Source organism: Camelus bactrianus, chromosome 26 (assembly GCF_048773025.1).
Source record: "Camelus bactrianus isolate YW-2024 breed Bactrian camel chromosome 26, ASM4877302v1, whole genome shotgun sequence".
NCBI classification, from domain to species: Eukaryota; Metazoa; Chordata; class Mammalia; order Artiodactyla; family Camelidae; genus Camelus; species Camelus bactrianus.
Window position 1 is genome coordinate 30,410,614 of NC_133564.1, and position 25,718 is coordinate 30,436,331.

The 25,718-nt window shown below is 34.8% G+C and overlaps 2 protein-coding genes across 2 annotated transcripts in view; both read left to right on the forward strand.

Moving 5' to 3' along the window:
• The window catches only part of ADAM9 (ADAM metallopeptidase domain 9), a 69,141-nt gene extending 56,600 nt beyond the window's left edge, over window positions 1–12,541 (forward strand). Inside the window, exons 19-22 of the mRNA XM_010958041.3 lie at window positions 2,156–2,288; window positions 3,766–3,853; window positions 9,022–9,089; window positions 11,081–12,541. Of these exons, the coding sequence (XP_010956343.2) occupies window positions 2,156–2,288; window positions 3,766–3,853; window positions 9,022–9,089; window positions 11,081–11,174 (383 nt within the window). The 3' untranslated portion in view covers window positions 11,175–12,541. The remainder of the gene's footprint in view (window positions 1–2,155; window positions 2,289–3,765; window positions 3,854–9,021; window positions 9,090–11,080) is intronic.
• A 2,604-nt stretch (window positions 12,542–15,145) lies between these two features.
• The window catches only part of ADAM32 (ADAM metallopeptidase domain 32), a 79,157-nt gene continuing 68,584 nt past the window's right edge, over window positions 15,146–25,718 (forward strand). Inside the window, exons 1-4 of the mRNA XM_045518873.2 lie at window positions 15,146–15,191; window positions 17,260–17,333; window positions 18,311–18,325; window positions 22,810–22,871. Coding sequence (XP_045374829.2) covers window positions 15,146–15,191; window positions 17,260–17,333; window positions 18,311–18,325; window positions 22,810–22,871 — 197 coding nt within the window. The remainder of the gene's footprint in view (window positions 15,192–17,259; window positions 17,334–18,310; window positions 18,326–22,809; window positions 22,872–25,718) is intronic.

Below are 25,718 nucleotides of genomic sequence, written 5' to 3' on the forward strand. Positions count from 1 at the left end.
CCCCTGGATGTGGTAGGACGGGGCACTCTTCCCGGTCCTGTGTGCATTGTGGGGTTCGCTCCCACCAGTCCTTTCAGGTGTTTCTCTGGCTTCAGGTGGTTTCCTTACCTGTGTACAGTGATCCATCATCACCTGAAGGTTTGCTGGGGGCCCTCAGCAGAGCTTTCAAGTCCTGTCTGTGCGGCTCTCTCCCTCCTGGTCCTTTGCCCAGTGAACTTGAGCTGCCTTGGCTTCCTCAGACGACCAACTCCATTCCTCAACTCAGGGAGACCATGGGGTTTTGCTTGGGTTCCTCAACTCTCCTCACAATCTAGCACTTTCTAGAACTTTCTCTAGCAGCATCCTGGGACAGTTTAAAGCTCACCTTATTTGTTTTCTGTCTCTCGGGGATCACTGTTCTTCATCACCACATGTCCAGTGTCTTGAAAACCATTGCTTCATGTATTTTGTTTGGTTTTTTGATTGTTAAAGCTGGGAGGGTTAATCTGGCCCCTGTTACTCCATCTTAGCTAGAAGTGGGAGTCAGAACTATGGGATTTAGCAGCTGTGTGTCATCCTGTTGAGTGGATGTGCCATTACTTGACTTAGCTGTTTTCTGATTATTTGACATTTAGGTTGTTTCTGAGTTTTTGATACACACTGGGAATATCGTAGTGCACATCTCAGTATTTACTGCATTTTTTCCAGTTGAGAGATAAGTTGCCAGTGATGAGATTATTAATTAGACTGAAGGGTATAATGTTTTTTATGGTTCTCAATAAAAATTCCAAATGAATCTGTGTAATGCCACTGACAGCATGAAGGTACCAATTTCAACATAACTTTGCTAGTGTTGGATGCTTTAATTTAAATTTTGTTTACTTATTAGTAAGTATGAAATGATATATCAACCTTGCTTTAATTTTTCATATTTTTATTTTTAATTGGGTTGAATGTTGTTTCATATAGTTTCATATAACTTTTAACAAAGTTTAGGTACTTTGACAGGTTTATAATTATGAGGCTAATTTCACAGTTTACCACTCATGTTCATATTTACAATATTCTCTCACGGAAGAACATAAAACAGACAAAATTAATGTTAATTAATGCATTTTAAGAAGTTCTAAATCCAGAAGCCATAAAAAATAAGATTGATAAATTCAGCTACCTCAGAATAATAAACTTATGCATGGAGAAAACCATTGCACTATAAGACAAATGACAAAATGCGGGAAGTATTTCCAAGTCATATCACAGAAAAAATATTCTCTCTAATATATAAAGAGTTTTTAGCAACTGAAAAGACAAAAACCCAGTAGACCAGTAGAAAAATAGTCAAAGGACTGAGAAGAAAAAGAAATACAGGGTTTCCTTAAACATGAAAAGTTGTTCAAATCATGGTATAAAAAGAGAAACACAAGTAAAAATCACATAAGATATAATTTTTCACCTGCCAGGTTAGAGAAAATATAGACATTTGACTCTGTGGGTGAGGCTGTGAGGAATTCTTGTGTATTGCTGGCAGGCATGCTAACGTGTGACCACTACTGTAGTAGACCAGCTGACAATGCCTTAACAAAATGATGAATGCGTTTAACCTCTGATATAGCAATTATACTTTTGGGAAATTATTCTGTATGTATATCTGCACCCATATGATATGACATATGCACAAGATTCTTTATTATGATTTTTTTTTTGTAATTGCAAAGGTTGGAAAGATAAAAGTATTAGTAGGGTATCTACTGATTAAATAAATAATGAGGCATTCTTACAATGGAGTTTTGTATCGCTGTACAGAAAATGAGGTGGCCTCTACGTATGGTTTGGGATGATATATAGTATAGATAAGTAAAAAAGTAATGTGCTGAATAGCATTTATGCTGAGCTACGTTTAGCATAAAAAAAGGGTTAACGGTAAAACATTTTGTTCTAGCTTATATTCACATGAAGAAATCCTGTAAGATTATACAAGAAATTGATAAAAGTGGTTATCTTTGGGAAGGCAGAAATGAAGTGGGTAGGCATGAGGTGTTGAACAAGACTTCTGAATGTATTTCAATTTATATCGGTGAGACTTTGTGAAAATGTGGAATGTATCATCACCTAGTATGTTTTAGTTAATACATGTTAACTTCCAGTTTAATGATCATTCATGTAAACTTCTCTCTAGAAAAGAATGCTGCCTTGAGGAACGGACTTCTGATATTCTTCCTTGGAATTGTTCCTCTAATTGCAATCGGTATTTTTGTCTTCATTAAGAGGGATCAGCTATTGAGGACCTTCAGAAAGAAGAGATCACAAACGTATGAGTACTTAGATTTTTTTTGTTGTTTTAAATTCATATTAAGTAGTTTAAAGTAATTATTAATGATGATAGGCATATCATAGAGGCTGGTTTAAAAATTCTATGTTGTCTCTCTAGTCTTTTGATATGGTTAGCAAGAGTTAAAGTGTAGTGGTAACTCAGTCACCTCTTTTAATGGAGTGGGGAAAGGGTTATGGTGACCAGCATGTTTGCTCCTGAAAAAGATCCCTAGGCTTCATTTTGGTTGGCTTTGATTCCTGATAGGGTAAGTAGAATTTGGGGCTACAAATTCTGATTTGGGCTTCATTAAAAATTTTCCTTCCATGTCTATTTCAGAGTATCAGTTCTCGTAGAAAAAATGTTTTTTAAGTCTGTTTTTAAAACAGATTTTGTGAATCATCAGCTTTTAAAAAACAAGTGATGAAAGAAAGGGTTGTCGTAATTCAGACACTTGACATTTCTAGTCAGTGTTGGACTCTTGTACAACTGTCTCTCAATGGCCACTTCTAATAATGTTGGCGTTGGAACATAGCATATATTACTGTGGCCCTTGTAGTCAGATCTAAGTTCAGATTGCATTTGTCATTTGCTAGAATTATGAACTGGAACAGTAAATAAAAGTCTCTGAGCCTTGGATTAATTTCTCTAATATGGGAATAATAATATTACCTACTTCTTAGGGTTGATGTAAGAATTAAATGAGGAAATATTAACAGATAAAACCCATAGCACAATGTAATTACTTAATAACTAATTTTGATTATGATTTCAAAATGTACATATCTTGCCTTGATTGCTCACCTTTACTTCATTGCTCTATTTCTCAATTACTACATAATATTTTCCTAGAGTATCCTGATGTTAGCTTTATTTTTTTTTTTTAATGTATTCTACAACAGGTTTATCTTTCTACCCTTTCCTTCTCTCAACTTTCTATCACACTTCAGATCCACCAATCCATGTAGGTAATTCCCCAATCCACATCTCTGAAATTTCAGTTCCAGAATGATAGCTTTCTCCCAAACATCCCTACCTAGTTGATTTACTGCCACCCCGGCATGTTTACGACTTAGCCGACATCTTTCCAGCCAGCTCGTTTGCTCCTCCTGGTCTTCCTAATATTCATAGTGACTTCTTCATGCCTAAGAATCTGCCTTTCCTCCTGTCTGATTTCAGGAAGACTCAAGGAGAAAAGTTTAGAGACACCCACCCAATTGACCAGATTTCACAGTTTCTTAGAATTTCAGTCTATTTAATTGTAAAATGGGGTTAATAAAACTGTCTAGTACTGTAAGGATTAAAACTGTGTGAAAGCTGTTAAAAAATGCCATAAAATTTTTAGCTGTCATCATGATCATCATCTCCGCCACTACCAATGTCATTATGCTGTATTTGGGAAACTGCAAGGTCTGTGTGATATATCATGGAGAAATGTTTTAGTCTTAATTTAACTCAGATGTAATTGTGCCTTTCAGATCGGATGGCAAAAATCAACCAAAAGTTTCTAGACAGCCAGGGAATGCTCCTGGACATGTTCCCTCAGCGATGACTCCCAGAGAAGTTGTAAGTTTAAATGAAAAATTCTTTTTCTTTACTATATTATGGTATCAAGTTCTTAAAGTTTCAAAAAATTGTTACATAAGATAGAAATAAACATAGAAAATTTCTGAAGAATTTAGGATTATGGTCTATAGGTGGTCTCTGGATTAGTTAAAGGAATGCCAGTAGGGTCCCTGGCTCAGAGGAGATGGGAGAAACCATCTAGACATTGAGAATGTCTTGCCTTGAAACCCAAATTGGGAAATGACATGGGATTTATGCTGTCATTATTTTTCCCTGTGTCTGCTGTCTTTCTGTTTTCCATATCTAGCTCTCCCAGAGCATGTGACCAATGACCTGGTGCTGAGCTTCTGGAATAATCAGCCTGATTGTCTCAGCCATGGGGCCAGCATCACTGTTCCTCTTAGTGTATTAGGTTGTATTGGGTTGATGATACACTTTTCCTCACATGCATATATCACTAAGAAATGTCTAGTACTACTTTATCTGCTTTTAAACTTTGTATAATGTTTTGTGTGCTTTTTTACACAAATATCTGCAACCTGCTTTTTCCTTTAACATTACTTTGTGATTTGTCCCTGTCAATATACGTGGCTTCCATGCGTTCATCTTCACTGTTGATACTATGTTACATAAATACCACACAATTAAAAAATCCATTTTTCTGTGACCAGATTCCAATTTTTCATTACTATGAACAAAGCTAAGATGAACATTCTGTATGTTTCTAAATGCACTTGTGTGAGTTCTAGGACTACACACGAGGACAGTAGTAACTATCCATATGTGGCTGTTTAAATTTTATTTTATATTAAATAAAATTAAGAATTCCATTCCTTATTGATGTTTTTTTAATTCAAATTTTTAATTTTTAGCTGGGAGGTAAATAGGTTTAATTTTAGGTTTATTTATTTATTTTTTACTGGAGGTACTGGGGATTGAACCCAGGCACTTTACTGCTGACCTATACCATCCCCTCTCCTCACTGACATTTTAAATGCTCAGTAAATCACATGTGGCCGCTAACTATGGTATCGGACACCACAGACATAGAATGTTTCCATCATTGCAGAAAATTCTGTTAGAGAGCTCTGATTTAGAGTCATGTAAGGAATTTAATTGCTGGGTTGAAAGATATGTGAATATTTATTAGAAAATGCTAAATTGTTTTCCAAAAAGGTCACACCATTGGGTGATGGTGTCGTCAGTGGTGTATGAGCATGCCTGTCAAACTACATCTTTGCCAACACTTGCTATTGTCAGATGTTTAAAGTCTTTCCAATTATGTGGAAGTACAGTGATTAAATATCCTTCTAATATGGAAGGATACATATGGAATCTCCCTGTTCTCCTTTTTTCCTTTATAAAAAAAGAAACAAAAATTCTTATGCTCTTTTCCCCCTTAACCATATATCTTGGAGATGTTTCCACATCACTACATGTACAGAATGATCACACAGTCCGTACACATACAAGTGGGAAATTGCATATATGTTCTTTTTTTGTCTTTGACATATTTTTTCTTTTTTTTATTGTGGTAAAATGTATATGCCCTAAAAGTTGCCATCTTGACCACTTTAAAATTTACAATTCAGTGGCATTAATTACATTCACAATGTTGTGCAATCATCACCGCTATCTATTTCTAAAACTTTTTCGTTACCTTAAACAGAAACTCTGTACCCATGAAACAGTAACTCCTTATTCTTCCCTACCAAGAAACCACTGTTCTACTTTTTAAAAATAGTAAAATACAATTGAGATATAACGTTATGTAAGTTTCAAGTATATAACTTAATTCAGTATTTACATATAGTATGAAATGAGCACCATGGTAAGTCTAGTTAACAGTCATCATTACACGCAGTTACAAATTGTTTTTCTTCTGACGAGAACTTTTAAGATTTACTCTCTTAGCAGCTTTCAGATATGCAATGCAGTATTACTAAGTATAGCCCCCACTGTACATTACATCCCCATGACTTATTTCTTTTATAACTGGAAATTAGTACCTTTCGACCACCTTCACCTATTTTCACCCATTCCCTCTCCTGCCTCTGGCAATCTCCAGTCTGTTCTCTGAGTCTGGTACTTGTTATTTGTTTGTTTGTTTGTTTGTTTTGAGATTCCACATGTAAGTGAGATCCTATAGTATTTGTCTTTCTCTGTCTTACTTGTTTCACTTAGCTTCATGTCCTCAAGTCCATCTGTGTTGTTGCAAATGGCAAGGTTTCCTTTTTTTTTGGTGGTTGAATTATATTCTTATATATACATATGCCACAGATGGACACTTAGGCTGCTTCCATGTATTTGGTATTTTAAATAATGCTGCAGTGAACCTGGGGGTGCAGATGTTTTTACAAGTTAGTGTTTTTAATTTGGATAAATACCCAGAAGTAGAATTCCCGGATCATATTCTACTTTTACTTTTTTGAGGAACCGCCATACTGTTTTTCATAGTGACTTCACCAATTTACATTCCTCCAACCGTGCACAAAGGTTCCCTTTACTCCACATCCTCCCCAACACTTGTTATTTCTTGTCTTTTCAGATAATAGCCATTCTGACAGGTGTGAAGTGAAATTGCATTATGTTTTGACGACAATTCCTTGGTGATTAGTAATGTTGAGCACCTTTTCATAACCTGTTGGCCATTTGGGAAAATGTCTATTCAGATTTTCTACCCATTTTTTGGCCATTTTTGTTGTTATTATTGACGTTTATGAGTTCTTCATATATTTTGGACATTAACCCCTTTTGGAATATATGCTTTGCAGGTATTTTCTCCCATTCAGTAGGTTGCCTTTTCCTTTTGTTGATGGTTCCCTTTGCTGTGCAGAAGCTTTTTAGTTTGATGTCCTGCCACTTGTTTATGTTTGCTTTTTTTATCTTTGCTTTTGGTGTCCCATTCAGAAAATCATCTTAATCCATTTTGAGTTACTGTTTGTGTGTGGTGTAAGATAGTGGTTCAGTTTCATTCTCTTGCATGTGTCTGTCCAGTTTTCCCACCACCATTTATTGAAGAGACTGTCCTTTCCCCATTGTGTGTTATTGGCTTTGTTGTAAATGGATTAACCGTATATGCATGGGTTTATTTCTGGGCTCTCTAGTCTATGTGTCTGTTTTTATGCCAGTACCATACTGTTTTGATTACTATAGCCTTATATATAGTTTGAAATCAGAAAGTGTGATGCCTTCTATTTTGTTCCTTTTTCTCAAGATTGCTTTGGCTAGTGGGGTCTTTTTCTATTTTCTGTCTCTATGAATTTGCCTATTCTGGGTACCTCATACAAGTGGAATTATACAATATTTGTTCTTTTGTGTCTGACTTATTTCCTGTAGCACAGTGTCTTCAAGGTTCATCCCTTGTAATAGCATGTATGAGAACTTCTTTTTTAGGTTAACATTCCATTGTATGTATATATAACATCTTGTTCATTCATCTGTTGATGAACATTTGGGTTGTTTCCACCTTTTGCCTAATGTGTATAATGTTGCCATGAACCTGTACTTGTTTTGAGTACCTATTTTCAATTTTTTGGGTCTATACCTAAGAGTGCAGTTGTTATATCATATAGTTCTTGTATAGATCAGTACCAAGGCCTACTTAGCAGTGTCTCCACTGTTCTTTGAGACAGGTGTTTATCTAATTAACCCAGGGACAATATTGCTCTTCAGGGTCTAGGCTTTATATAAGGTCTTACATTCAGCATTCCATCCAACTCAGGCCCCAAGTATTGTCTTCTAGGTCTGTGTTACCTGAAAATGCATAATGTAACCCCCCAAGGATGGGAAGATATTCACAGGACAAATGCTGCGACTTGGACTCTTCCATGCTTTCTTACTGTTTTTGGTCTTGAATATCTTTCTTACCGCCTAGTAACTCATCCAAGGATTTAAAAATTTATATTTAATATTTTAACAAGCATTTTATTTTATTTTTCTTTATTTTTAATTTTTAAATTTTTTTGTTTATATTTTTATTGAAGTATAGTCAGTTCACAATGTTGTGTCTATTTCTGGTGTACAGCGTAATGTTTCAGTCATACATGAACATACATATATTCATTTTCATATTCTTTTTCACCATAAGTTACTACAAGATATTGAATATAGTTCCCTGTGCTGTACAGTATGAACTTGTTTTAACTTTAGATTCTCTCTGCTTGGAACATTTTAGTCTGCTGTTTGTGAGTAATGAGTATGTACCCCATTGTTTTCCATAACTGCATACCACTCCATCTTATAGATTGACCATAAATTTAAAAACAGGTTATTTCAAATCTTGTTAGCACAGAAAATGCAGCATCAGGCTTCCTTGTACATAGGTCTTTCCATATATGTAAAAGTATATGTTATATAAGTTTCAGGAAGTGGAGTTTATCCCTTTAAAGTGCTGTTCCTATGGCTTGGTGGCAAGGGATATTTTGTTTTGTTTTGTTTTTTTGCATCCTTTCTCCATTTTCACAGAACAAGTAAATCACTCTGTGGGGCGAAAAAACAGCAGGTGCTCGAGCACCTTTTCCATAGCAGGACCCAGAGAATGTTTTCTGACTCTGCGTATTCTGCCACTCAGAGAGCTTGAGGAAATAACAGTATATAGTGGAGAACATTGTGGTCCAGATCACGTCAGCAGTGATTAGTAATTCCATCTGATTGTCCCTAACTTTTCCTCATGTAATGTGATATTTGAAAAATACTTACTTTGACTTTCTTACTTGTGGTTATAGAGTCTCACTTTATTGTAAAATTTTATTTCAACTACCTTGACAAGGAAGAACATCATGAATTCTAAAGTCAAGGGTTGTAAACTAGTGGTATTTATAGTATCAGTTAAGTACTGTATAAGATTGGCAATACATTTTTGGAAGATTTTATTAAATAAAATATCTGGACATGGGAAATGTGTTTCATTTCAATAATGTAGTTGATCAGGGCCAAGATTATTATTCATTATTATTGAATTGAAAAAATACAGTCTTAAAAGGATTAAGTATTCTGCATTCAGTGGCAAAGATATGTTGACTAAGCAAAATATTTTAAAATGTCAGCATTATAAGTTGTCCATTCATTGGTTTTTTAAAAAAATAGGAATTACTTTTATATGGAAAATAAACTTATAGAAAATGTATTTATGAATGCATTGTGGTAATTTTTTTTTTCCTTTTTAGCCTGTATCTGCAAACAGATTTCCAGTACCAACTTATGCAGCCAAGCAGCCTCAGCCATTCCCATCAAGGTCTGAAGTGAATTTGTTTAGATTTTTTGACCAGAATAGAACCCAGGGTTAATGTCTAAATAGCTCCCCTGTATTTTAATTTAATTTAGGACCAGGTATTTATTGCCAATAGTTTAGATGGAGCACAACTTGCAGTAAAGCTTGTAAGAACTTTTATCTAACTTTTGTCATGTTAATGCAGTGTCAAAATGAAATTTTAAAGAGGCCCAAACAAGACAATCAACAGCTGTTGTAGCCTTTGGTGTCCGTAAGATTCAGAGCAAGGACCTTTAAAATAGCCAGCAATGGGAAATCAGACAGGCTGGTCCAGACTTTCTGTTAGGAACATCCAGAAAAGCTAGACAATGTAAGAAAATATGTGTGTGAAGGCGTCAGAAAACTACCAAAGAGATGAGGGATTATGGGGCTATGGTTCAGGAGAGGAAGACGGTCCAGAGATGATCTCAGTTTTTGGGACCATTTTTCTGTCCTCAATTGTATCTGCCTGTTCTGAACATGAGAGGTTAGGAAGCTGAGGAGCCCTGCCAAGAAGGTGGTACCCTGGCGAATATCCCAGGCTTTGTGTTAGAACCCCATGGGTAAGGGTGAACCAGAGCCTCAACTTACTTCTTACAGTTTTTTTTTTTTTTTTTAATCACCAACTCCGCATTCTCCCTCCTCCAGCCCCTGGCAACCACCATCCTATTGTCTGTCTCTATGATTTTGATGTCTCTAGGAACTTCACCTAAGGGGAATCATATAGTATTTGTCTTTTTGTGACTTTGCTTACATTTGATTTGTTTTGCCCCTGGTTTAAAAAGCCAGATATGTAAGAAAAGAAAATGTGACTAATCCCAAGAAAAGCAGACTCAAAGGGTATCCAGTTAATAGTTATCAGGCACAGGCTTTAAAGTCACTGTAATGATTATGTCATGGAATTCATAGTTAAGATTAAGAATTTCAGGATAGAACTAGGTGTGCTGAGCTTAAAACCCTAAAGAAGGAATCAGATGGAAATTCTGGAACTGAAAAACACAAGGACTGAAATTAAAGACTCCATGGATGGGCTTAACATCACCAAGACAGGAGAAAATTTATTACATTCTGTATCACATAAAATACATCTCACCCTTCCCGCCCCCCAAAAATCCTCCAAGTTACAATTGAATTGCAACACTGAGTAGTGTCCTCAGGTATAGTCTTAATGTGAGATAAGAGTGCATTGAAATCCAACAGAGCATCCAAAGAGTATATAAACTGTGAGATCGATATTCACCAGGTAAAGTTCTAGTAGGTTATTGGAGTAGAGATATACTAGAATTGGATGAAGAGGTTAAGGAAGATGGTATCCACAGGTTAAAGTGTAAAGATTGAAAAGAGTGGGTATAGACATCATAGGAGGTTTAATTCTCCGAGTGGAAATTATATTTGAGAGAGCTGGAATCTTCAGCTCTATGTATATATGCAAGGTTTACACTTTGTAGTAATTTGCTGCCCTTAAATCCTTATAGCATAAGAGGTACTTAATCCACATGGTGTCTTCACTTGTCTTTTATCATTTTTCTTCTCAATTTCATGGACTCTCCTTTTCAAAATCATGTAAAGCAGATCCTATATACATCGTTGATTATAAATCAGCATTACGTTAAGGTAGTTACTCCATTTTAGACTCTGATGGGAGACCTTTGACCATTATATATCAGATTCATAGTAATCTCAGAATAGTTTAGTATGCACAAGGTCCTGGGTTCAATCCCCAGTACCGCCACTGAAAAAAAAAAAAGCTAAACAAATAAATAAATAAAGCTAATTACCTCCTACCCCTCCAAAAAAATTAAAATAAAAAAGGAAAAAGAAAGAATTATAATTAAAAAGATAATAATCTCAGGATATAATATACCCTTAAGAATTGTCAGTGCTTTAAGGATGGTGTTATGTTGGGCTTGTAATGAATGTAGCATTGTTTTATTCAGTCGAAACATACGATTAACTGTTTTTTTCCCCCTTCACAGGCCACCTCCACCACAACCGAAAGTAACAACTCAGGGAAATATAATTCCTGCTCGTCCTGCTCCTCCACCTCCTTTATATAGTTCCCTCGCTTGATTTTTTTTTTTTTTTGTTACCTTTCATTTTGCAGATATCTTCAGGGAACTGAGCTAATATTTTTTTTCCTGATATTTTCTTGAAAAGCCTTTCTTCCTGCTGCAATTATGAATGAAGACAAAATACCACAAAACAAACTTTATTAATACAGAAAAACAGAACTTGAGTCATGGGAAATGAGAAATAGAAGAAACGCAGTGAAGCCAGGGAATTTAGAATAACATTTTCATTTCCATTACTGAATATGCTGTATTCAGTCATCTGTGAGGTTAATGCACCTGACATGGATTATGTTATTTGAACATGTTACTGTAATGGATTTCAAATTAACTATATTGGTTTAAATTTTGTCACTGTGTGCTTAAATGTAATTCTGAATTTTGACCTTAGTTATCATTAATGTAGTTTCTGGTTGAATGTGTAATAATCTAATACCTATGAAAACCAACAAATTAGCTGCCAATAATATCTAATATTTCTCATCTCGCATGGACTAACCATCCTGTGCTAGAAATCTTGTCTGTCTTATTCACTACATGAATAAAGGAATATTCTGTTTTCAGAAGAACGCACAGAACCCACAATTAAGATATCATAATATTTTTTTAAAAGTGCAGAACACACTAAAAATGTGTGTGTTATTATCTTCCACTTTTATGAACATTCTATGGATAAATGATTCTGTGGATTCTATGGGTAATAGATTCTATGGGTCTATCTATGGATCATGAATATTAGGAAAGTTAATTTAATAATAGAATTTCTATATGGATCATGTTAAAGCATAGCATCCTTTTACAATAGCATTATTTTAAATAAATTATAAACTTTAAGGTACGAAGTATTTAATAGAACTAATCAGATATGCTGTTTATTCATGGCTATAATTAAAAGCAGGAGCAATTATAATATCTTCCATCAATTGAACTATCATAGAACCACTTGAGAATTTCATATGCACTTTAAGTCCAAAATCTGAAACTTCAAAACCTGTTATTAATACAATTTAGAATGTTTACATTTACTAAGTTGTGCTTGATAATGTTTCACTTGACAGTAATATTTTTAAAGGAATTAGAGTGGAGAAAGGGAGGACGAAAAGGTTTTCTTAGATAAGTGCGAAAAGTTAGTGTGGTGTCTGTGAGTTATTGTCCCAGCTGTGATTAAAAATGAATTTTTACCATGGAAGAAATGATATGCACGATAAAAATTTAAGCACCTAAAATTTTTTCATAACCTTTCATAATAAAGTTTATTAATAAGTTTATTAACTGAATTTCATTAGTTTTTCAAAAAAATTTTTGGTTTGTGTATAAATACATATACAAATATAAGATTTACAATAAATAAAATACTTGAAATTCTAATTTGTGTCACCCAGTAACCTCTTAAATACTCAGCTATTTATAACCTTATTAATTAAAACATTATACTAGTTTTAGATAAAACTACAAGTTAAATATTTACACAAACCATCTCATTGAGTTTCCAGACTTCTGCCAAATTATGAACAATGGCTTTTTGTTATTAAAGGAAGACAGATTAGTTTTGAAAAAGACACATCTCAGTCCTCTGAAGATGGTACATTATTTTAACCATCAGGTATATATTAAAAATTGTAAACAATCCCAAATTAAGATTCTTCATTTAATTTAAATCTCTGAATGAATTAATATATGATTAAAAATGTTCTTTTCACTGATACAGACCCAGTTTTTGCAATTATAATTCATATCACTGAAATTTTACAGTTGTTATTATATTAACTGCACTTAAAACTTTTCTCAGAATTAGATAATTCCTTGGATCTTTGAATATTTAGAAAGTTTTTCTAAAAGACCACTTGATCAATCTAAACTTCTTTTGCTTTTATACATATTTTTACATATTTTATATGCTTTTCACTTAGGTATATCTTTGACTTATCTTGGATTGTTATTAAAAATTATAAACTTTCTTGGGCATAGATGCCACTACAAAATTTGAAAAATATTAAAGGGCTTCCTTGCCATCTGCTAAAGATATTTTAGTAATCAAAAATAAATTGTAACTTTGACAGTGTATGACTATGTTGACAAATTGAACTGTTCAAGTTACTGCATTTTCCCTTTCTATCAAGAAGATGCCTGGGTCTCTAACCATATGGTTAAGCACAATCCAGGTTTTCTAAGCACAAGTCAGATTTTACTACATTCTATAAATGTTTACTGAGACTATCATCTTGCAGGTACCACGTTAGGTACTGTGATAGATAAGTTCTGGATGGGACATGCCTCCGTTTATAGAGAGAGCCATATACGCAAGAACAATGTAAAGTCTGCTCTTTTAAAGATTTAAACAGGAAAGTTTCAGAAGAAGGAAATAAGAAAGAAATACAGTAACTAGAAGTTCATTAAAAATACTTAACACTAATTGACAAGTCGAAGCATTTACAGTAATGGTTCCAATGCTGTGAAGCAAGACGAAACAGGCTTTTGGCTCAACTATCCATTAAAAGAAGTGTTAATCTAGCATTGTCTGTTCCTGTTGATATACAAGCTAGGTGTATACAGTTGACCCTTGAACCACGTGGGTTTGAACTGTGCAAATGCACTTGTAAGTTGATTCCCCCGCCCCAGTAAATTTAGTGGCACTCCCTATCCGTAGGTTCACATCCGGGGATTCAGCTAACCGCAGATGGCAAACAAATCTGTGGTTGGTTGAATCTGCGGATGCGAAGCTGGAGGGCCAATGCTGGAACCTCGGTTTCTGGGGATTTGTGTATCCACCATGGATCCTGGAACCCATCTCCCCTTGGATACCGAGGGGCTAACTGTATTTTTGTTGCCGTGTTTCTGATATGCTTTTTCAGGCTTAGATTACCCTGTCGAAATCCTATGCAGCCTTAAAATCACATCTCAATGGTCAGTTCAGATGTGTTGCTTCCCCAAGTGAGCTTTTCAGCGTTACCACGGGAACTTTTAGTTTGTGTCTGTCGTTCTGTTAATTGGTACGAGAGATTAATTCCTTCTTTGGGATTTGAAAAGAATTAAAGATAGTGCATACAGGTGGAGACCGGAAGGTGAGGGAGGGAGGAGGCATTGCAGTCCGAGGGAGTAGACGATGTTAATTCAGGGAAGACCAGAAATCAGTGGTCTTTGCACTGGGGAATAGGAGAAAAGAGGCAGCAGCCTGGGTTCCGAATTTAGAAAATTTTGAATACTGTGTTGAGGTACGTGGCTAGAATTTTCTACTGGAACGTATGTACCGTAATCATGGGCAAGAATCTTGTCCATCTCATTCACTACGTGAATGAATGAATATGCATTGTACCAAGAAGTTACTGAACAAGAAAAAGCCATCACATGGATTTTTGCTGAAAGTCTGGGGACAACCACAATGATTGAAGTAAGAAGTACACAGCCTGGTTACAAGGTGTATTTGGGCAGTGGGTGTGGGAAAAACCTCAGACGGTACTTTCCGAAGATACCAAAATCTCACTTTCCCCTTTCTTGGAATCATTTTTATGTATCTGGCTTTTTTTTTTAATTAAAACCACCAGTTTTAGTAAATATGAATGTGTAATTCGTGTGTGTGTGCGTGCGCGCACGCGAGCGCGGAGTTTTAAATTCAGAGAGTACGTCTTTTAAAACACCTAGACGCGTCTGATACAAAACAGCGCACAATATATGTGTTCTAGCTCCATCCACAAGAAGCGAAAGGTCTGTGAGGGACGACGATCGCGACAGAGAGCGCTGGGGTGGTCGGGTAACTCCGGATGAACTGCGGGCCACTGGGAAAAGAGCGCCACTTAGACCCAGACGGACCAACCTGCAGGCGGGAGCACACGGCCGGCGACTGGTGCGTTGGACGCTGAGTGTCGGGCGCTCCCGCGGTCGCCGTGGTCTCGCGAGAACTCCGCCCACCAACGGCCAACGGCCGCTGGGCTTTGTCGCCGCTCGAAGCCGAGAAGCCACACCATGTTCCGCCTAATGGTGCTGCTGGCGGGGCTCCGTGGCTTGCTAACGTCAAGACCTGGTAAGCCTGTCGTGGAGGCCCTGTTTCCCCCGTGTGGGGCAGAGGAAGAGTTTTCTTACCCTTCTTTCAACGTGTAACTACTTTTGGTCAAACTGCGTCCCAACTGGAATGAAAAACCCGGGGCCTTTCCCTGCTTTTTGGTTCCTTTTGCCCTGTCACTTCTGGACGCCAGGCCTCTCAGGCGCTGCGTCGGGGTAGAGAGGTGACTCGAGAGAGAAATATAATTTCAGTAAGCTCGAAGGCAGATCCCAGACTCTGAATCTGGGTTTGGAACAGCCTTTTTTGTAGGTCTGTTACGCGCTTCACAAAAATACCTCAGAATTTATTGCGCTCAAAAGTACCCTCAAATTTGATGAACTCCACTCAGACTCCCCCAAATGGACTTTACTCAGATATCATTTGTTCCAAGATAATAACTTGCCCTGCATGCAGTAATAATGTGTCCTGCCATACAAAAGAATATATATATTCAATGTCTGCTGTGCCGACACTGACGAAGGTGCATTATGACAGAATAGGAGGAACAGATATAAAGAGTCCTCAAACATTTAAAGGGTATTAGTGGAGATTTAGATGTAAGTAAAAATTTAAGATTAAATGTTCTCATTTCCTTCCTTTTTATACACTGTTTAGAGTCTTGCCGTTCCGTATCCAGTATGTGGAATGTTTTTTTGTGTTTTGTTTTCCTCCTCCATCTGCATAGTGTTCTGTGGTTGTCATCACGATTTATTAGCCAGTTTTCATATTAATGGACCGTTGGATTGTTTCCAGTCATTTTGCTATTACATTCTGTGCTGCTGAGCTCAGACTGCCCTGGTAACAAAATACCCCAGACTGGGTGGCTTAAACAACAGAAATTTATTTTCTCTTAGTTCTGGAGGTGGAAGTCTGAGATCAGGGTGCTGTACCAAATGGGGATCTGGTGAGGTCTCTTTTCCTGGCTTACAGACCGTTCCCTTCTTGCTGTGTACTCACATGACCTCTTTGTGGGCAGAGAGAGCAAACTCGCTGTTGTCTCTTATAAAGGTGCTAATCCCATCATGAAAGACCCACCTTCACAACTTCATTACCTGCCAAAGGTCCCACTTCTAAATACAATTTTAGAGATTAGAGCTTCAACACGAAATTTTCTGGGGGGATATATCTTTATCATAACACCTACAATATTTAAATACAGTGGTTCTCAAAACTTTTTGGAGTATTTCCTTACACGAAGAAATTAAAAAATCTAACAATTACTGAAATTCTGAAAGAGTTTTTGTTTTGTTTACATTTGTCAATATTTATCATATTTCACTTGCATCCTGTTAAATAACCATGACTCCAACCATTGTTTTGGCTTCTATTCTGTATTTAGGTTTATTTAAAGCTCACTACTAAGCCTTTTACCTTAACTCAATTGATAGCTTTACTGGCAGAAGTTTGCCTTTTGTGACAGGCACATATGAACTATTTTGCTTGAACATTTGCTTGTAAATAGGTGTCTTTTGTCTCTATATTTGAATGACAGTTTCTTGGGGTATAAAATTCCTGGATTCACACTTTTACTGAAGATTTTTTTTTAGACATAGTTCTTCAGTTTTTTAACATTGTGTACTATTTCAAAAAAATCTCAACCCAATCTGCTTTTCTCTCCTTATGATTTTCTTTTTTTTTCTTTCTGCTCATATACCCATAAAATTCTTTATCTTAGAATTCAGATAACTTTAGTAGATTATGTCTCAGTTTTAATTAATTATTATCACTTATTCCTGAAATTCAGTGTACTTTCCAGTCTATTGTTTAAAATTTTTTATTTCAGGAAAGTTTTCTTGAAGAATATATTTGATTATTTTTTAATCCATTTGTTCTGTTTTATTCAGGAACAGCAAATTTTGTATAAGTTGAATATCTTTCTCTGCACTACTTTTGGTATTTCATAACTATCTTGTCTGTCTTTAAATGTTTTCAAGATTTTATAGGAATACACAGTAATGACTCATTTGCATAAGTGCATTTTATGAAAGAAACTGAACACATATTTAGTCAGGTTTAAAAAAGTTATTAACTGTTTATTTTCTTTTTTCAGGTTTTCAAAATTCATTTCTACAAATCATATATCCAGAGAAAATCCAAGCAAATACAAGTGGTAATTCAGAAAATGTGAGAGATTTTTTATGGTCAATATTGTTATATGAAATTTCTTATTTTTATTATATAGCAATGAAACATATCAATTCCATTGTAGTATGAATATAAGTAACCAATATTACTACTGTTAAGGAATTAAAAGTTTTGATGGTAAAAGCAAATATATAAATCAGAATGTTCTGTTTAACATTTATTGTTTCCTCATGATAAAACTATCCTTAAAATTCAAATACAGAATATAATATAAAAGAATTAGGGTCTTATCTGAATGGTGTCTAGATAATTCATGTGAAGAAAATAGTTTTCTCCAAAATGGTTAAGGAGAACATCTTTTACTGAAACCTTCTTCCTTAATCTTTACCCTTGCACCTACCAGTTCTCAGAGAGTATAAATGCTTTATTCTGTTATTTTTGTTAGAAAGGGAGATACTTTATTCATTTATTTATTTACCAGATATTTCTCTGGACTTGTGTGCATAACTACATACTAAGTATTTCAGGAGGAAAAAAAGAAATACAAAAAGCAAGCCTTGCTTATAAGTGCCAATCTTTTGATAATGCTTCATTTTAACAGTTTTAATGAGATATAATTATACACCACAGTTTTAATGAGATATAATTATACACCACAGAATTCACCCATTGTAAGTGTACAATGATTATTAGTACATAAACAGAATTATGTGAACATTACCACAATCCAGTTTTAGAGTATTTCTATTGTTTTAAAAAGTTCCTGCATGCCTATTTGCAGTTCTTCTCTGTTTCCATGCTCAGCCCTTGGTAACTGCTGATCTGTTTTCTGTTTCTCCACATCCTTGCCAATATTTGTTATTTGTAGACTTTTTGATGAGAGCCATTCTGACAAGTATGAGGTGATATTTCATTTTTGTTTCTTATACTATTATTGACTATAATTCCCTATGTGTACATTACATCCCCTGACTTATTCATTTATTTTAATTTGCAATATAGTTGATTTATAATAGTTTCAGGTGTACAATGTAGTGATTCAATATTATAATAGATTATACTCCATTTAAAGTTATTACAAAATAATGGCCATGTATCCCTGTGTTGTAGAGTATAATCTTGTTGTTTATTTTATACATACTAGTTTGTACCTTTTAATCCCTTCCTCCTTCCTGTCTTGCCCCTTCCCTCTTCCCTCTCCCTGCTGATGACCACTAACTTGTTCTCTATGCCTATGAGTCTGTTTTTGTTTGTATATGTGGTATAGCCACCATGGAAAACAGTTGGAAGTTCCTCAGAAAACTAAAAATAGAACTACCATGTAATCAAGTAATTCTGCTTCTATGTATATATCCAAAAAATCCACAGAACACTAATTTGAAAAGTTTCATGCACTCCAGTGTTCTTAGCAGCATTATTTACAATAGCCAAGACATGGAGGCAACCTGAGTGTCCATCAATAGATGAACGATAAAGATATATACACACACACAGATATGACTATATATGATGGAATATTACTTAGCCATAAAAAAGAATGAAATTCTGCCATTTGTAACAAAGTAGTTGGACTTAGAGATTATTATGCTTAGTGAAATAAGTCAGTCAAGTAAAGACAAATACTCTTATGTTATCACTTATATGTGGAATCTAAAAAATAAAACAAACAAATGTATATAATACTGAATGTACAACAATGGTATCTCATTGTGGTTTTGACTTACATTTTCCTCATGATTAGTGATACTGAGTATTTTTTCATGTACCTGTTGGCCATCTGTTAATCTTTTTTGGAAAATGTCTGTTCAGGTCTTCTGACGATTTTTTAAGGAGGTTGTTTGGGTTTTTGTTTGTTTGGTTTTTTGTTTTGTTTGCTTTGTGAGAGTGGGCATCCTTGTCCTATTCCTGATTTTAGAGGAAAAGTGTTCTGCTTTTCAACTTTGAGCATGTTGTTAGCTGTGGGTTTGTTATAAATGGCCTTTATTATGTTAAGATATGTTCCTTCTATATTACCTTTTCTTAGTTTGTATCATTGATGGACGTTGAATTTTGTTAAATGGATTTTCTGCATTAATTGAGATAATATGTGATTTTTATGCTTCTTTTGGTTAATGTGGTGTATCAAATTAATTTGAAAATATTGAACCATCCTTGCATTCCTAGACTAAATCCCACTTGATAATGGTGTTTGATCTTTTCTATATATTGTTGTATTTGGTCTGTTAATATTTTGCTGAGGACTTTTACTTCCATATCCACTAGAGATGTTGGGCTGTAATTTTTTTTGTAGTGTCTTTGTATAGTTTTGATATCAGGGTGATGATGGCCTTACATAATTAATTTGGGGGTGTTCCATTCTCTTCAGTTTTTGGAAATAGTTTGAGAAGGATAGGTATTAGGTCTTCTTTATATGTTTGGTAGAATTCCCCTGTGAAGCTGTCTAGTCCTGGACTTTTGTTTGCTAGGAGGTTTTTTTAAATTACAAATTCAGTTTCACTAATAGTGGTCTGTCTGTTCAGCTTGTCTATTTTTTTCTAATTCAGTCTTGGAAGGTTGTATGTTTCTAGGAATTTGTTTTCTAAGTTGTCCAGTTTGTTGGCCTATACCTGTTTGTAGTATTGTATTATGATTTTTTTTGTATCTCTATAATATTGGTTGTTACTTCTCCTCTTTCATTTCTGATTTTGTCTATTTGGGTCTCCTCTTTTGTTTTTTCATAAGCCTGGTGAAACATTCATCAGTTTTATTTATCTTTACAAAAAATCAGCTCTTGGTTTCATTGATCTTTTTTATTTTTTATCTCTATTTCCTCTCTGATCTTTATTATTTCCTTCCATCTGCTGACTTTGGTCTTTGTTTGTTTTTCTTTTTCTGATTCCTTTAGATGATGTTTTTCTTATTTTTTGAGGTAGGCCTGTATTGCTATAAACTTACTTCTTAGAGCTGATTTTGCTGCATCCTGATTCTTAGAACTGATTTTGGAAAGTTGTGTTTTTATTTTTATTTGTATTGAGTTATTTTCTGATTTCTCTTCAATTTCCTCACTGACCCATTGTTTTTTAAGTAGCATGTTGTTTAGTCTCCATATGTTTGTGCTTTTTCCATTTTTCTTCCTGTAATTGATTTCTAGTTTTATAATGTTGTGGTTGGAAAAAAATGCTTGATATAATTTTTATCCTTAAATTGTTGAAACCTGTTTTATGGACTAGCGTGTGATCTATCCTGGAGAATTATCATTGTGTGCTTGAAAAGAGTGTATATTCTGATGACTTTGAATAGAATGTCCTGTAGATATCTATTAAGTACAACTGGTAATTTTGTCATTGGAGACCACTGTTTTCTTGTTCATTTTCTGTCTGGATGACTTTGTCCATTGATGTAAGTGGGATTTTTTAAGTGCCTTACTATTATTGTATTATTCTAACTTCCTCCTTTTATGTATGTTATTATTTGTTTTATATATTTATATAAATATAGAATATATACAGTTTATATAAAAACATATGCACCTCATACAGGTGCTCCAATATTAATTGCATATATGTTAATGATGTAATATATGTTATATATAGTATCCTTTTACTGATCCTTTTATCAATATATAATGCCCTTCTTTGTCTTTTGTTATATACTTTGTTTTGAAGTCTATTTTATTTGATGCGAGTATTGCTACCCCACTTTCTTGTCTCTCTATTTGCATGAAATATCTTTTCCCATCCTTTCACTTTCAGTCTGCATATGTGTTTAGCTCTGAAGTGATTCTCTTGTTAGCAGCATATAGATGGGTTTTTTTTTTTTTAAATACCATTAGCCATCTTGTGTCTTTTGATTGGGCCATTTAACCCATTGACACTTAAAGTAATTATTGATAAGTTATACTTATTGCCATTTTGTTACTTGTTTTCTGGTTGTTTTTGTAGTTTTCTCTCTATTTCTTCTTTTAATTTCTTCCCTTGTGGTTTGATGATTTTCTTTATTGTTATGTTTGTGTTCCTTTCTCTGTAGTTTTTGTGTATCTATTGTAGGTTTCTGATTTGTGGTTACCATGGGGTTCATATATGGTGACCTATAACTATATCTACTTATTTTAAACAGGTACTCCTTTAAGTTCAAACACATTTTTAAAAAGCTACACTGTTTACTTCCCTCCCCCAAATTTTGTGTTTTTGATGACATATTTTACATCTCCATGTTTATCCTGTTACTGAAACCATATACTGTGCACTTGTATTTGATTTTATAATTTTTGTCTTTTAATCTTCATACTAGTTTATTTAAGTTGTTGATCCTCAGCCTATCCTATATATTTGCCTTTCCTAGTGGGATTTTTCCTTTCTTGTAGATTCTTAGTTCTTATTACAGCCTTTCTTTCCAACTTAGGGAAACCTTTAACATTTCACTTACAGCAAGTTTGATATTAATGAACACTTTTAGTTTTGCTTGTCTAAGAATTTATTTCTCTTCCAATTCTAAATGATAATTTTGCTCAGTATAGTATCCTAGTTTGCAGGTTTTTCCCTTTCAGGACTTTAAATATATAATGTCACTCCCTTCTGGCCTGCAAAGTTTCCGCAGAATAACCAGTTGATAGCCTATGGGAGTTCCCTTGTATATGACTATCTTTCTCTTGCTGCCTTTTAAATTCTCTTTTTATCTTCACCTTTTGCCATTTTAATTATATTATGTCTTCATGTGTATCTCTTTGGGTTCGTCTTGCTTGCGGCCCTCTGTGCTTCCTGCACCCAGATTTATGTTTCCTTTTCAGGTTTGGGAAATTTTCAGCTATAATTTTCAATCTGCAGTCTCTGGCCAGACTTACTTTGTAATTTCAGTTTGGGTTGTTGGTTCCCCAACTCTTGAGATACCACTGTATTCTGGTATTCATGTCTTTTTGGTTTTTTGCTTTAGCAAAGTTTTCTTTTCAATGATGCTCTAAATCTTGTTTTTCTCATGTTCTCTTTTGCAGGATAAAATCTTATCACATAGGTTCACCAACCAATTGATATTGCAACTTACTGCCATCCATGTTTTAACTTGAGAATAGTAGTGATTGAATCAAGAAAAATACCAAATTTTGTTCAGTAATCTTCTGTTTAGAAGTATAGGAAACAGGCCATACATTCCAAGAAAATGGTTAAAGTAAATAATTGTTTTGCTCAATAGAGTAAGGTTCACTGATGTAGAGTACCTTATTATCCCAAGATGCTACCTGAACAGACACTACAGCATGGCACATGGTCTTTCCTTTCAGAAGAGTTTAAAATTCAGTTACACATAGATTTCTAGTGCTATATTACTCCTTAGATTGGGCTTATTTTTGTGGAAATAGTAAGGATGGATTATATAATAAATAAATACTATAATTTTTGATATATTGTTGCAGATTTTAAATCATACATAGTCATACATTTTAAGCATGATTTGAAGGAATAAATTGGTGTAAAATTATGTAAAATCATTGTTTTGCTTCTTCTATTACACTTGTCTTCACTCTCAGTTGTTCTGGATTCTCTAGGAACAGGTGTCCTATATTATTCCAATAAGTGAGAAACCATATACTGTACACCTTAAGCAAAGGTAATCTTTTTATTCTTTAGTTTTGGATTTAATTTTATTTTATATGAATTTATTTACTTAAAAAAAAACTCGAGCAATAATATAGTTGTTACTAAAAGTTTTTAGTTGTCTCAGGTGAACAGATGCTCTCCTATGATGCCTCACGTAGTCTTCTGTGAATAGAGAAGTTAGGAACAAAAAAAATAGAGACTCACCTCCTGAAGATTAATCTATATGATCTTAAGTTAGCAGAAATAGCTGGACTTATGTAATCAGAGCAGGATGTCACAATAAGAAAGAAGTAAGTCTTTAAGTGATGATATCAGTTAGGGTTTGATCAGGGAGGCAGGCTCACCACCAGGAATATGAAATAAGGGATTTAATATAGAAATTAGATCATACAGTATTGTCGGAGCTGGTGAATAGTTTATGGAAAATAGTACCAGCTATGTACCATCTCTAAGAGAACAGCAAAATAATTTAAATAACTTTCTATAGGGTTTAATTCTTTGATAGAAACCCAGTTGAGAAAGTCTGGCTTAAAAGCAATTTGTGACTTTCAAGAGGTCAGGTTCAATTAAATTTTGGGTGTAGAACTAGACTACATCGTATTAGGGAGAGGTGAATTGTGAGAAACCAAAAGTGTTAAGTGAAAATGGCTTTAAAAAAAAGTTCAGCAGAGAAAAAAGAAAAAAGAGTTTCATATGAATGCTTTTTAAGAAAGAAAAAACCAAGTATTTTGGCTGAGAGGAAGTTTCTTAAAGAGAGAATTATAACAAGCAATTCATTATGTTGTTAGGTGCCAAGGAGTAGCATTGGGTAACAGAAAAGTTAATCTACTCCTTTAGACAGAAGGGAAAAGAGTAGTAAATAACAATACAAAGAACTTTTCAAGCACAGAAGAGGGAAAGCGAGAACTCATATTGCATTTGAATATTGTATCAGGACTACCAACAGTGGTAAGAAATAGAGGGTCTGGAGCTTGGAAGATGGAGAGGGCATGTGTGTACTCCATTCTTGGAAACTAGCTGCATAATATATCAGCATAATGACATACAGAAGCTATTGCCAAAAACTTATATAAGAAATAATGAGAAGCAGAACTATGACCATATAAGAGTTCTTTCTTTTTTCCTTTCTTTTCTTTTTTGAGACATACTGAGGTGGCAGAAAAAAGATTAGATAACAGATTAAGCATAGTGGTAGCAGAGATTTGGTGGGGCAGTGAAGGAGAAGAACAGATCTATGTTGGGAAATACGGGCTCATTTTTGGAAAAGTTGGATGTGAAGTGCTTGTGGGATATCCAGGAAAAATGTCCAGTTGGCAGTTTGAGAGAGTGATTGAGGTATGGTTGACGTACAATGTTATAGTAGTTTCAGGTGTACAATATGGGGATTCTACATTTTTATAGATCACAAGCCCTACAATTACATTATTATTGACTATATTCCCTGTGCTGTACATTGTATCTCTATGACTTGTTTATTTTATAATTGATAGGTTGTACCTCTTAATCCCCTTCACTTATATAGTAAAGGTTATTTATGACAAACCCACAGCTATCATAGTACTCACCACTGAAAGCTTTTCCTGTAAGATCAGGAACAAGATAAGGATGCCCACTCTCACCACTTTCATCCAACACAGTATTGGAAGTCCTAACCACAGCAATTAAAAAGAAATAGAATATATCCAAAATGGAAGGGAAGAACTAAAACTGTCACTATTTGCAGATGGCATGATACTGTAGAAACCCTAAAGATGCCACCAAAAAAACTATTAGAACTAATGAATTTACTCAGTAAAGCTGCAGGATACAAAATTAATGTACAGAAATCTGTTGCATTTCTATACACTAATAATGAAATATCAGAAAAAGAAATCAATCCCGTTTACAATTGCATCAAAAGAAAAAATATCTGGGAATAAATTCAGTGAAGGGAGGTGAAAGACCTGTACTCTGAAAACTGTAAGAGATTGATAAAAGAAACGTAAGAGAACACACTAAATGGGAAGATATACCATGCTTATGCATTTAAGAATGAATATTGTTAAAATGTCCATATTACTAAGCAAGGTAATCTACAGATTCAGTGCAATCCCTGTCAAAATACCCCATTTTCACAGAACTAGAACAAATAATTCTAAAATCTGTATGGAACCACAAAAGACCCCAAATAGCCAGTTAGATTTAGTTTAGGTCATGGGAGAGAGGTGTGTTTCAGAGCCAACTTTTTATATAGGTATAAACAAGGCACCAGAAATGAACAAGATGTAGAAGCGGGGGTGAATGTTAATGATGAGATGGAAAAACAACATAGAATTGAATGTGATGGAAACATTAAGTGAAGAAGTAAGGATCCAGATGAAGGGGCTTGTGAAAGGAGACAGAAAGATAGGTGGGAAACGGGGGTAAATGGTATGATGGAAGTTGAAGAATGGATGGTTTAAAGAAGGGATTGTGGCCAACAGTGTGGACTGCATCAGGGTAGGTCTACTTGACTCAAACTTTCTCTTGGATATGACAACAAGGAGGTCATTAGTAACCATGTGACACGAGTTCTAGTGGAGGATTCCCGGCAGAGGCTAGTCTGGGTGGTTGCCTTAGACTGGGTTGAAGAGTGAGCATAACTAAACTAGCGTAGTACACACAGGGAGTGATGCCAGAGAAGGTTGAACTCAGACTTGTAGCTTCAATACCTGTGTTCTGCTTAGTACGACTTTTACAGAACACTCTTCCACTTCATTAGAGTTGTACATATTCCTGAGAGTAACACTGAGAAGGAATGAAAGAATAGGAAACTCTCCTCATCTTACATCTGTTTCACATCTTTGTAAATTTAAAAATTTCCTCTCAATTTGTAGTC